Consider the following 13392-nt stretch of genomic DNA (forward strand, 5'->3'; position numbering starts at 1 on the left):
CAGATCAGCTTCCTGGAGCTTTGAGTGATCCAGTACATGCTGTGGGTGTTCCGGGATCACTTGTCCAGCAAGGCGGTCCTGATCCAGACTGACAACCAGGTAGCGATGTGTTAGATCAACAAACAGGGAGGTACAGAATCTTGCCTCCTGTGTCAGGAAGCGGTTCAGATTTGGTTATGGGCTCAGTCTCAGGGCATGCTGCTCTGAGCTATGTACCTTGCAGGGACAGAGACTGTGGTGGGGGACCGCCTGAGTCAGGCCTTCCAACCCCACGTGGTCTCTGAATCTGGCAGTGGCGGACCAGATCTTCCGCCTCTGGGGACCTCCCAGACATGAATCTATTTGCCTTCCCCTGCAACCGCAAGGTGAAATAATTCTGCTCCCTGTACAGGGAGGCAGCAAACCAGCCTCGGACACCTTTGCCTGCCATTGGAGCAAGGGCCTTCCCTGTGCGTATCCTCTGCTTTCTCTGGTGATGAAGACTTCCCTGAAGCTCCAGTAGGACAAGGGAACCATGATCCTCGTAGCCCCTCATTGGCTGAGGCAGATCTGGTTCCCTCTCCTGCAGAATCTCTCTGTCCAAGATCCGATCAGTCTGTGGCCTTCCCCTTACTTCGTCTCACAGGATCAGGGCAGGCTGCGTCATCCCAGCCACTCCCCACAGAAGAGGCAGGCAGTGGAGTGTACATTGTCAAGGTCTGTCTGAGGGCTGTGGTTCCAGTGCTCACATCTCAAGAAAATACCAGCCGATATTTCATTTATTTCATTGTGCCCAAGATGGAGGGTTCTTTTTGTTTCATCCTGGATCTCAAAGGAGTCAACTGTCATTTGCTTGTGACTCATTTTTCGCATGGAAACCTTGCGCTCAGTGATAATGGCATGCAGTTGGGGGAGTTTGACATCCTTGGATCTGTCCGAGGCATGCCTACATATTCCCATTCAGCTAGAGCACCAACATTTTCTGCGATTCGTGGTTTTGGTCGTCATCAGTTTCGAGCACTGCCTTTTGGTCTGGCCACCACGCCCAGAACTTTTTCCCAGGTTATGGTAGTGGTGGCAGCAAAGTTGAGAGAGGATGGGATTCTGGTATACCCATACTTGGACGACTGGCTGATTCGGGCCAAGACTTTGGAAGAGCGCCTCCTGATGTCGCACAAGGTGGGTGATGAACCTGGCCAAGAGAAGTCTTCAGCCATCTCAGTTGATAGAGTATCTCAGTGTTGGGTTCAACACGAAGCAGGGCAAGGTGTTCCTGTCAGAGGGTCGAATTCAGAAGTTGATTGTGCAGGTGCGTCTGTTGATGAACACAATACAACCGACAGTGTGGTCCTGTCTACAGGTGCTCGGATTGATGGTGACGACCCTGGAAGTGGTACCGTGGACGAGGGTGCATATGATCCCCTTCAGCGCTCCCTGCTGTCTCTTTGAAGCCCACAGTCTCAGGTCTCTTTGATTCGACTTCACCTGCCAATGGAGGTCTGCACAGCAGTGGTTAAAGGCAGATCATCTGAGAAAGAGGGTTTCCTTAAATTCACTGAATTGGTTGGTACTTATGACAGATGTGAGCCTCCAGGGTTGGGGGGGTTCACTGTCAGGAGCTGATAGTGCAAGGGCTTTGGAGTCCAGAAGAGTCACTCTGGAGTATCAATCAGCTGGAAGCCCATGTGGTCTGGCGATCGATTGCAGGGTTGAACAGTCCAAATACCGTAGGACAATGCAACAACAGAGGTTTACATCAATCAGCAGGGAGGAATCAAGCCAGCAAGTATCGCAGGAAATAGCCCAGCTTATGGAATGGGCAGAAGTGTATCTTCAGGAAAGCTCAGCTTTGCACATTACAGGAAAAAACAATGTAAGAGTGGTCTTCCTCAGCAGATATACTTTGGATCCAGGAGAATGGAAATTGTGAAACGAGGTGTTTTAGCTGATAGTGGATCGCTGGGGCCTTCCATTTCTGGATCTACTAGCAACTTCTTGGACTGCAAAGGTTTCTCGATTTTTCAGTCGCAGAGAGATCCAAAATCCTTGGGGATCATGCCCTTGTACAGGAGTCTCCAGAGGGTGAGCTGCTATATGCCTTCTTTCCGTGGCCTATGTTGAGCAGAGTGATTCAGAAGATCGAGGATCGCAGGGGGATGGTGCTTCTGGAGGTGCCAGATTGACCCAGGAGAGCATGGTATGCAGCTCTGCGAAGGCTCCTAGTAGACATCCCCCTCTGACTTCTGGCGCACAGGGATTTGCTATGGCAGGGCCCTATTCTTCACAAAGATCCAACTCAATTTTGTCTTTTGGTATGGCTCTTGAGACGGCTCGCTTGCTGAAGTGTGGATATTCTACTGTGGCGGTTGCCACTTTGCTGCGAACGAGAGAGTTCTCCACTTCCTTAGCCTATATGCTGGTTTGGCGAGTGTTTTAGGCTTGGTTCTTCCTTGTTTGGTTTGCAGGATGGATTGAATAAAGGGTCTCCCCTTAATTCCTTGAAGATACAGGTAGTTGGCTCTTGCTTGTTTCAGGGGTGAGGTGAATGGTGGACCCTTGTCAGCTCATCCAGATGTGGTTACCGGTTCCCTCATGGAGGCTTAATCTGGTTTTGGATTTTTTAGCGGGCCCTACCTTTCGACCGAGTCGTAACATTTCCTTGCGGTTATTGACCTCGAAAACTGTTTCTTGAGGCAATTTGTTCTGCACGTAGAGTATCTGAGCTGCAGGCCTTGTCTTGCTGGGAGCTGTTCCTTCATGTGATTCCAGGGACGATACAACTGCGTACTGTTCCTTCTCTTTTGCCAAAGTGGTCTCAGATTTTCACTTCAATCAATCCATTTCCCTTCCATCTCTGGATAGTGAGAGATGTGGAGGAATATCACTTGTTGTGGCCCTTGGATGTGAAGAGACATATCGTCAAGTTTCTGGAAATTTCTAAACCTCTGAAGAAGACAGATTGCTTGTTTGTCCTTCACGGTGGAAGTAAACAGAGTGAGCTACAGTAGCTCACTGGATTAATGAGGTAGTCACGGCCATGTATGTGGATGCTGAGCAGCCGTTGCCTAGTCAGGTTAGGACTCATTCCACTAGGGCTCAGGCAGTGTCATGGGCAGAAGTTAGATTGTTGTCTCCCGTCAACATTTGCCGAGCTACAATGTGGTCCTCCTTGCACACCTTTCCCAGATATTATCGTCTTGATGTGCAGGCCCGGGAGGACGCAGCCTTTGCATGTGTCGTTTTGACTGGCACACCGGCAGCCTCCCACCCTATTCGGGAGTAGCTTGGGTACATCCCACTAGTTCTGGATTCTTCTGTCTGAACACTAAGAAATGAGAAATTACTACTTACAGATGAATTCAGCTTCCCGCCCTTGGCTGCCAAATGATTGTCCTGTGTGGCTACATATTTCCAGGGGTTACTGGTAAGCGATTAATCCAGTCCCTAGACTAGTGTTGATACATTCTTTGTCTAAGTTCAGTGTTTCCTGTTGCTGAGTGCTGAAATGGTTATCTGTTATTAATCAAGTTTTGTTAGTTTGTCCACAGTTGGTTGGCTTTTGCAGAGAATACTGGCGGGCTGATGTCACTGCAGGGGTATATGTACGGTGATATCAGCTTTACTCCGTCTCCATCTGCTGGTAGAGGTGCATAACCCACTGGTTCCGGATTGATCTCTCTGTACTAAAGAGAGGAAATTTATCAGGTAAGTAGTCATTTCTCATTTTAGGAGCCAGGACAGTTTCTTTCAAGGGCTTGTAAATCCCTGCAGAGCACTTGCTAGCCAGTGAGGTTTCTGTAGGATGGATGTATTGGGGATGCAAGTTAATAAGATATTTTTAAAATAAATAAATAAATGTGGTCATACCTTCTGCAGCCCTCTTAACAGTTCTGCTGGAGCAATGCAATATTGCACCTGGTCCAAGTGTGCAGTGCTGACATTGAGGGGGGTGGAGTGCAAGCAAGGGTGGCATTCACCTTCCAGACCCCTCCTCTTCTCTCCCATACATTCCCCCCCCCCCCCCCCCCCCAATGCACCACCTCTTCCTTCCCCACAAATCATTCCAAGTTCACCTTCCTGATGCTCAGTAGCAACTCCTCCCTCCTCTTTTCTGACATGATGGAGCCCTAGGAGCAGAGGAGAGCGGCCGCTGCCTGCTTCAACTCTTCTCCTTCCTTTTTCCTTAAGTAAAAGGCAGCGCACACAGTAGGGACATTAGGAGTGGAGGTGTAGCGAGCGGAATAGCTCTTTTGTGCCCTGCCGTGTCTGCGTTTCAGCCCCCCCAGATCTGCAGCAATGCCGCCTCCAACTGCAGGGAGTCCAGGAAACTGCAGAGGTGAGGCAGATCCAGCTGTTTGTCTGATATTGGGGGTGCTCAAGTGCTCGCAGCACCCCTAAATCTGAAACCCGTATCACAGTCCTATGTTACAATTATTACAGAGGTTTGATTCAGCAACAATCTTTATTGTAGATTATAATTGCAATGTTCCTTTTCTTCCAAACATTTGCTATGGAACATGCTTGGTCCTGGCCCTTTTCGTGTTATTGGGATTTTATCATATTTGGTCCCTGGCACATTAAACAGTGGCTGAATTGGGAGATCACTGCTGAATGCCAATGAATTACCCAGCGTGAGATCAAGAGAAGGCGAGAACTAGAAGAGCAAGACAGGTGGGGCTTGTACCTCTTATATTAAGAGTTCGTGCAGAGATTTTCAGCTGTGACTAGAGAGGGACTGCTGGAAAGCTTGGGCAAGCGGAGAATTTCTGGTCCCCTTCCTGATCAGGTGGCATTACCAGATATTTTTTTTTTTTTTTTTTTTAAACTATGGCATACGTCTTTAAAAGAAATTCCTGGCAGACCGTGCCAGAGGCAACTACCTTCTCCTTTTGATAGAGCGTTCTTAAGTCATTTCAGTGTATACCCCTTGGTTTGACCTGTTGAGGGTCAAAAAAAGAAGGGACCACATAACTGGAACACTCGCCGAACTACACTGGCTCCCAATAGAACAAAGAATACAATACAAAGTTCTATGTATAATCCATAAGCTAATACATGAGGAAAAAGCCGACTGGCTTTAACACAGCTCTGCACGTACACGTCCCTCACAGAAACCTCAGATCTGCAAATAAGGCCCTACTTACTGTCCCCTCTGTCAAAACAGCACGGCTCACTCAAGTTAGGGAAAGAGCACTGTCGCTGGCTGGCCCCGTATTATGGAACACCAGGCCTCTCGAATTAAGGCTCCAGAGAAATCTGAACATCTTCAAATCTAACCTGAAAACCTGGCTCTATAAACAAGCCTTCGATAAAGACAAAGTGAAGGAGAAAAACAATTGATTAAGTTGGACGCACCGAACAAACTCCTAGTAATGTTAATCTTATACCGTTGAGAAACTGCCATACCAAATTGATTAGCTCACTTAACTTTTAGCTTATTGCACTATATTGTTACCGAACTATGTCGGCACATACTCAAGTTGTAATCTATACCACTCGTCGTGCCTATATGTAAACCGTTGTGACGGTTCTCCAACTTAATGACGGCATAGAAGAGTTTTTAAATAAATAAAATAAATATCTTGAATAATCCATAAACATGTAAGCTGCTCCTAACTACTTTTGCCCTGGTCTAATTCCCCTTTGCTACATTTTTTTAAATTTGCTTTTTACAGCTGAGTTCAGTCAATCTGTAACTTTTTTCAGGAAGGGAACAGGGGGACATTTAGATTGACTTGTAAGCATGCAGCCGTACACTCAAAGGGCACCGTTGCTGCTGGCTTTGCTATTTAGTAAGCGTCTGTCTGTTAACCTGGAGGAGTTAATGATACCAGTGGGCACTCCCTTGCACTGCTTGTTAGCTGGCAAGGGCTGCCACAGCAGCAGCTATCCAGGCCCAACCATCCTTGGCGAATGGATGGAGAGGATCCGAACATGGATGCCCCATCCCACGGTGCTGCACTGTGAGCACATAGGATAAGATATTTGATCGGCCTTATGGCTCATAAGTACCTTGTAGCTCCTCGTTTAAATGACTTCTCAGAAGATGACATTCTTTCTCCAGTTCTGTTTTGCTTTTTCAGGCAGCCTGAAGTTTGACTCCCTGTTTCTGAGAGCTGTGACATTTTTGTCTTTTCCAGCTCCTCCGCCGAAGGCTCCAGGAAGCGACCTCTTATCGTGTTTGACGGCAGCTCCACGCGCACCAGCATAAAAGTGAGAAAAGCCGAGAACGGTGCGGCCACCGACTGCCTCAAGCCGCCCCCTTCTGGGAGCGTCAGCACCACCATTAGGAAACTATCCAGTCCTCCGTTCAGTTCCTCTTCGACTCCTCCTCCTCCTCCCGCCTTCTCCTCGCTCAAGGACAGGAAAGTGGCAGCCGCTAATAACGCGGCGCAACAGAACAGCGTGCTGGCGAATCACAGGAATCCAGAGCTTGGCCCCAGATCACCTTCCGTAACCCTCAGCGGCGCAACCACAATTGTGAAATTGAAAAGAGCAGCTCCAAAAGAAGACCCGGACCCCACGGTAGGTTTATGCGCCGGTGAATGTCGAGCTTATTTTCCAGTGCCTAGGTAGTTGGACAGATTTTGAGAGTTGCCTTATCCCGCCCTCTGTAATTTATTGCACAGAGAATTTGGGTGGCGGAAGGCAATTGCCATTTACACAGGCCCAGCGTGTTTGCCTTTTTGTTGCAAAAGCTTCAGAGCTGCAGTCTATACAAATCCAATTTACAGTCGTGTTCCTACCCTTCGACTGGTTTACCGATCCTCTGCGCAGGACAGCGTCGGATATTTACTGAAGTGCAGTTAGGACTCCTTGGTCCATCGCTTTTTAAAGGAAAACGCAGTCACGTTTGTCTGACAGGGTCTTCTTTGGATAAACGTCTGTAATTTGCTGCTGGTTTTTTTTTTTTTCTTTAGTATTGTTTCCATCGTTTTGCCCACATAGTTCTTATCTTCAGTATTTGCGGTGTGCGGTGACATTGGCACCTTTTTTTTTTTTTTTATTATTGATTTCTGAATGTTCTTTCAAAGATAAACTTAAATCATGGAGCCCCTTTTTCCTATTCCTCTGCATTGTCGGTTTCCTCCACAAGATGTCAGTGTGACTCTTTTAAGGTCTCCAGTATTTTTTTAAGTTGATTTGATTTGCATTTCACCGTAGGGAAGTTTTTCCAGCTTGTCCAGCCACTCGAGTGGGTAGTCACTAAAGATGCTGCACTTAAAAGCACCGTTAGTGACTTGCAGCACCATGCAGAGTTATTCATACGCCGAGAGCCTGGTAACTAACTGTCCTTTTGTCTTTCTCCAGAGCGATGCAAAGCCAACAGAAGCAAAGAAGAAGATTCAGCACGTGACCTGGCCATGAAGTAGTGTACATACATAGCAAGCAGGTTTTTAGAGCCGAAGGGCTCCGTTTATTGACCACTTTTACAGTACAGTATTTATCATGTAACTTCCACAAGGACTCGGATTGCTGTGGAGCTCTTCAGAGGTTTGCAAGTTCTTTAACAAATGAAGTAAAACTGTTCTTTTTTTTTAATCGCTGTTCAGAGTTTCGGTAGTCTTTGCGCTCCGAGAGGGTCAAAGGATCATTTAGCCAATCGCAATACGGAATTAAAAAAAAATTCTCCACGCTGCCCGGCGCAAGGGGTTTTTTTTGGATCAGATGATGATGCTTGCATCCAGCACTCCAAACGAGCAATGTACTGTTCCTTAATGTGGCATCGCCGTGTTGGGTAATAACAGCAGCCCAGGAAACGGACACCACCTCCGATGCTTCCCGATTCTCTAAAGCCTTGGCTACTGCGTTCTCCATTGTCCTCGGTATGGGCTTCTAAATGCCAGTGCTGGGTGCCACGAGAGTCCTGTCCTGACGGCAACACCTCGGCGCCACCTGTTGAAACCTTCAAGAGTCGGGACACACGCACAGCGTCTCGTGTCCTTGCTGTGCACGTTCCTCCGTTTCATCAGCGTAGAACACTCACCCAAATTAAATGACGTAAATATGTCAAAGCCGTGTTTCCTTCTCGGTCTGGCGAAACACCGCGATGATGAGTTTGGTGAGAAAAAGTAAATATATTAAATGCCTTTTTAAAAAAAAAAAATTATTTCTAATGTTTTGCTTCATCAGGGCCAGTAAGATGCTTAACAGGTGAACAATGGAACATTTTTGCTTCAAATTGAAGTTGCTGTTACTGACATTCAAGATGGATGCATGCATAGGAAGCACATTACTGTTACCATTTATGTTCATTTGAAATTGCGAGGGAGCCACAAATGAATTAGCGTTAAAGCCTTTAAATATGAAAGATGCTTCTGGTAAGCAATAGGCCTGGTTTATTAGGACTGACTTCCGTCGTAAATAGCGCAAAGCTTTTCCTGCATTCCTTCACACGTCTGCCTTTGAAAGTCTGTTTTGGAGGAGGCGTGCTGTAGTGATCGTTCTGCACAGTCCTATCCTTTCCTCTAGCATTATGTGGGCCTCTGGCAGGCTGCTTTCTCGTCCTGTGCCCCAGCTGTAATTAGGTAACACCAAAGCACCTGCCGCCTTGCACTATGGAAGTGCTGCATACACTTGCAAGACCAGGTATTTTAATTGTAAAACACGTTTTGGAGTTTTTTTTTGAAATGGAAAACCATATGGAAATTATTGCTGAATTTCAAGTTCATTGGAGTTTTGATTAATTGGGCCCCTGCATTCAGTGGATCTGTGACTTGTGATGTTTTCTTCTTTTTTTTTTTTTAAACCTGACCCTTCTCTGTTTTCTAATAAGGTCACTTATTTGGGTTCTGGTAATCAAAATAGGCTGTCCAAATTGATCATTGAAGTAGAATCCCATCCTACGTACACACTCGCTGGCTTAAGGGTTCCTTTGAAACCAAACTGCCTGCATCTGCGTAATGTAGCGCCTCACATATAGAAACCAGCCCAAGGAGCCTGCACGATGACCTGAAAAGGTTACAAGAAGCCCTGCTTTCACAAGCTTCTCCCATGAGTACCGAAGGGCAATATTTCAGCATCAGTAACTGCTAAATTCCTCCTGCTTTGCTCCCGTTTTAACTCTTTGGATCTCAGACCTGAGCCTCGATGCTTCCTCAGCTTTGGTTTTCAGAATCCCATTTCCAGAGTTCAGCTGTTTTATACGATGTTTATAGCGCCTACGTTTTGGTTCTGATTGAGAAATGGGACCCATTGGTGCTTCAGTTTCTAACGGTGGGAAAAGGTTAAGCAGAAGGTACTTTTTGAAAACGGAAGCTGCTATTGCCCCTCCCCAGGAATGAAGCAGAACCTGGCCTGTAAGCCAGAAATGTCAGGGCCTAAGTACGTTCATCCTAGAAGAGATCTGCAGGAGGGAGGGGGAATTAGGAGGCATTCAGATGACTCCAAGGTATAAATGATGCACAGCAAGCAAACATCTTTCAGAAGAAAGGAATTCCTAGAACACAAGGGATCATGGTAGGAAGGCTTCAAGATGATGGAACTGAGAAGCAACGTGGCGGATAAGTGCAACAACCTCCCGCCAGGAGAGGTGCCAGAAAGCATGGGATAAATGCAGAGGATCCCCAGTTGTGACACAGCAAAGGCAAAGCTGGCAGTCGGGTGAGCTCTGCAGCATTGGAATAGGAAGAGAAAATGAGACGACTGGGTGGCCCTTTATCTGCTGTTAGTCTATATTAATGATTTTGTTCAGATTCCATCTCCATTACCTAAGCATTTTCTTTTTCCTAGTGCTGAAAAAACTAACTTTTAAAAATGTAAACTATTTCTTTCTGATTTTTTTAATTATTTTTTTTTAATCAGGAGGACAAAAGAAATTGACCCTTTTTAAACCTTGTTGCTAGATAGCCACCTCTGCCCTTGTGCATCTGTAGATATCCGCACTCTGCTGGGCCTGGTCATCGTAAAAACGTTATTTACATGAAAGAGTTCGGAGCGGAAGATTCCAGCTAATCCAGTAGACTCCCACTCACATGTAAAGGCTGATACCCACCCAAAATATTGCTAAGTAGGTCCATTGCAGAGGAAAGCGCAGACCACACACACCATTCTGTCTCAACGTCACTTTATATACATGTTTAGTTCTGATCATTGATGGTGAAATATCTAATGTCCAAAATGTGTAATTTTTTGTTTTGTAACCAGTTTTTAAATATGCAGATAAGACAATATAAAGAACGGACTTATCAGGATCATCCTCGGTGCCTCTCTCTTGTAAGGCAGCCCACCCAACACTGACTCAACGTCTCGATAACATCCTCATCAATTTATTATATTTTGGTTGGATTGCGGCTGTTAAAATGTGAGTGGGATCCTGTCGGTTCATGGTAAAAACATGCCAGCAACCCAGAGGCAGAGTGATTGCAGCACGAGCATTTCAGGAAGCACCAGCGCAGGGGGAGCTTTAATGAGCCTTTTCAACAGCGGCGATTTTGGAGTTTGACTGTTTAGAAAATTTTATTTTTTTCTTTCATGCTGTGGAAAATATAAACTAGGATTGTCTTGATACTACACTATTAGCAATGTTCCAGTTCCTTATTGTGGACCTGAGGGTATTTTTTTATCCTGTTTGCTGTTGATCTTTTGCTAAACACTTCTGCAGTATTTAACACTGTAATGTACATTTTGTATATAAGCGCTGTCAGTGTAGTTGTATATAAATTGAATAAAAAAAAACAATCTTTATATTGGCTAGTCTCTTTTTTTTTTTTTTTTAATTCAAAGAGGAAAGCAATTCAGCCAAAATAAAAATGTAACTATTGCTAGTTAAAGTAGGTGAGGCAGTGTTATTGCTGAATACACACACATCTAGCACATGTGCCCAGGAGATATTCATAGCTCCCTGACCTGATCAGCATTTAAAACCTTTCAAGAAAATAATTGATTTTATACTTCTAGTTCATTCCTAATTCTTCTAGTGTGCACTCATTTTAAGGGTTCTGTACATTTTTGATTGTTAGTTCCCTAGTATGTGTAGTAAGGATATAGTGGGCTAGCTGAGCACTACGATAAAGATGTGTACAGCGTCCATTTTGCCACCTCTTTCCCCCTAGCTGTCACTTCAATCAGCAGGCCCCTGGAGCAGCAGCGCTTCACCCCACCCAACACAATATATTCACCGTGGTGGAGAGTAGGAGCGAGAGGATTCTCTTCTTGATAGGCCCTGCTCGTTACCTTATTTACCATGCGCCCTGCCTGAAGCAAACGAGGAAGACTTAACGCATTCCCTCACCTGCGGACCGGTTACAAGACCGGTACCTTGGAATAATCTCCCCCACACAGATTGGGTTGCCAAAAGGTTATTTGCGTTGCCACAAGGAAGTTAAATGTTGGCCAAGTATTTAACTTCAGCTATTGTAGTGCTGGTGCGTCCAGTGGTGCTGAGTCGGGCCGTTTTATTTGAGATGGCCTAGTGATGTGGAGGGATGAGATTTTTATATTTGGTTTTTAGGGTTATGATGTGATTAGTGTGATTCGTAAGTTGATTTTTATAATTTGTAGATTGCCATGGGCTAATTGGAGACGTGATTAATATATAAAAGCTTTTTCGGTCTGCCCTGCGCAGCGAAGAGTAGCAGGGAGGCACTTGCTGTTTTCCGTGTCGGTAGCAGAGTAACAGAGGGAACAGTGGAGATTGAAAATGGAATTGTGCAAAAGAGGGGGAAGATGAAGGGAAAGCAGGAGCAGATACCGATTGGAGACTGTCAAACAGAGAGGATATAGGATGAGAGAGAGAGAAACAATTACAATCTATTTAGTATGTTTCATTCAAACAGAATCCAGTATGCTTTATCATTTAGTGCAGTTAATAAATAAGACTACTAAGTCATGGACGATTTAGTTGAAAAACGCAAAGTAGGAATTTAAAAAATTGAAAAAACTCATGGAAAAAAGTGCATATGAACAAGTATGTTATCTAAGTACACTACCTCAGTAATTCTTACATAAAAAAGACTACAAAGATGATAATTTGTAATTATAATTGAGTAAATTGGTTCCTACATAGAATTCATGGAAGAAGGTAAGCACCAGCTTATATCTCAGAATTTCTCCTCAATCGCTTAATATTTGCAGGGCCACCACCAGGTCTGTTTTTCAAGGGAGCCAAAAGATGCAGATATTCTTCCGCTCAAACGGGTTTGGCAGCCCTTGATGTCTGCCCTCCTCAAACCACCAACCCTCCTTATCCTGAGAAGGATGAGCTTGAAGTATGGCAAGAGTAGGAGATACTCGTGGAGTTCAAAGCAAGGCCATTGCAAGGGGGGGTGGGCGTGCATGCCTGGGGTGCCACACTGCCCTTTTGAGTTAGTCTGTGAGCACACAAGTCCAAAGGAAGGCAGGTGCCAATTGCAGTCTTTGCCCGGTTGCTATTTTTTCCCCCGACATCTGCCCTTTGCAAGAGAGGCAGAAAGTGAAGGGGATGTGTAACAGGGTAAACAATGAGAAAGGGCATGGGAAGAGCGAAGGTTTATTTATAAGAAAGAGGAGAACGTGTGAAAAGAGATGGTGACAGTGAGCGAGAGTATGTTTACCGCCCAGAGCTGGTGCTGCTATTCTCGGATATGTAGGCTGGGAAGAGGAATCCGTGAAGCCAAGGAAAGTTGAGCTGTTTGCAAGAGAGAGCCCAGGAATAGTAAGACTAGAAATGTTATTACTGGGCTAGTTGGATGAAAGTGAAATGCAAGGAAAGGTAAGACATTACCTATGGGGTTTCCGGGGCAGGAGGGAGTTGGACGCATTTCTAATGTGCTTTGCAGAGCGCAGAGAATATGCTTACGAGAATCTCTGCTTTTATCGATCTTGGGCCTAGAAATATTCTAAGAATTTTGGTGCTGTCCGGTGCGTGTAGCAATTTTAACAAATAAAGTAATTCATTCTAGGTGTGAGGTTAAAGCAAAGCCATCAGATCATTAAAAAAAAAAAAAAAAAATCCAGAAAAGACTACAGGCTGGTGGTTTTATTCAGGTTCAAGAATTTTGCTATTGATCTCGAGCAAGGTGTACAATAGTAGGCTGTCGATAAACCATAGACATCAATGTATACTGGCTCCAGCCAGCTGTAAAGTTAGGTAATTATGCCAGCGTATCTGGAATTTTGAATTCTAAAGTCTAATTTGTAGACTTTCTTTTTTCCTAAGAGAATTCTCCCTCTCTCTCCTCCCCCTAAACTTTTTTTTTTTCCTTTAAAATGCTGCAACATCTCTACCCAGTGCTCCCCATCCTCCCATAAGGGTGATCTTATAGCTCCATGTCAAAAGGGGCAAACTGAGTCAGCCCTGGATTTATGCCAAGGCTCTGCAGTTCTCCTTCCCTCCCTACACACGGACATTTCATTTTTTTAGGTCAAAATAAGGCACATGTTGGCAGGTCTGGGGTCTTGCATGGATTACAGCACCCCTTACCCACCCTGCGG

At 45.3% G+C, this 13392-nt stretch overlaps 1 protein-coding gene across 1 annotated transcript in view; it reads left to right on the forward strand.

The window, feature by feature from the left end:
• Window positions 1–10667, forward strand: part of C5H2orf49 (chromosome 5 C2orf49 homolog) — a 34065-nt gene extending 23398 nt beyond the window's left edge. The window contains exons 3-4 of the mRNA XM_029604850.1: window positions 6120–6504; window positions 7291–10667. Of these exons, the coding sequence (XP_029460710.1) occupies window positions 6120–6504; window positions 7291–7347 (442 nt within the window). The 3' untranslated portion in view covers window positions 7348–10667. The remainder of the gene's footprint in view (window positions 1–6119; window positions 6505–7290) is intronic.
• The last annotated feature ends 2725 nt before the right edge of the window (window positions 10668–13392 follow it).

The sequence above is a fragment of the Rhinatrema bivittatum genome, chromosome 5 (genome assembly GCF_901001135.1).
Source record: "Rhinatrema bivittatum chromosome 5, aRhiBiv1.1, whole genome shotgun sequence".
NCBI lineage: Eukaryota > Metazoa > Chordata > Amphibia > Gymnophiona > Rhinatrematidae > Rhinatrema > Rhinatrema bivittatum.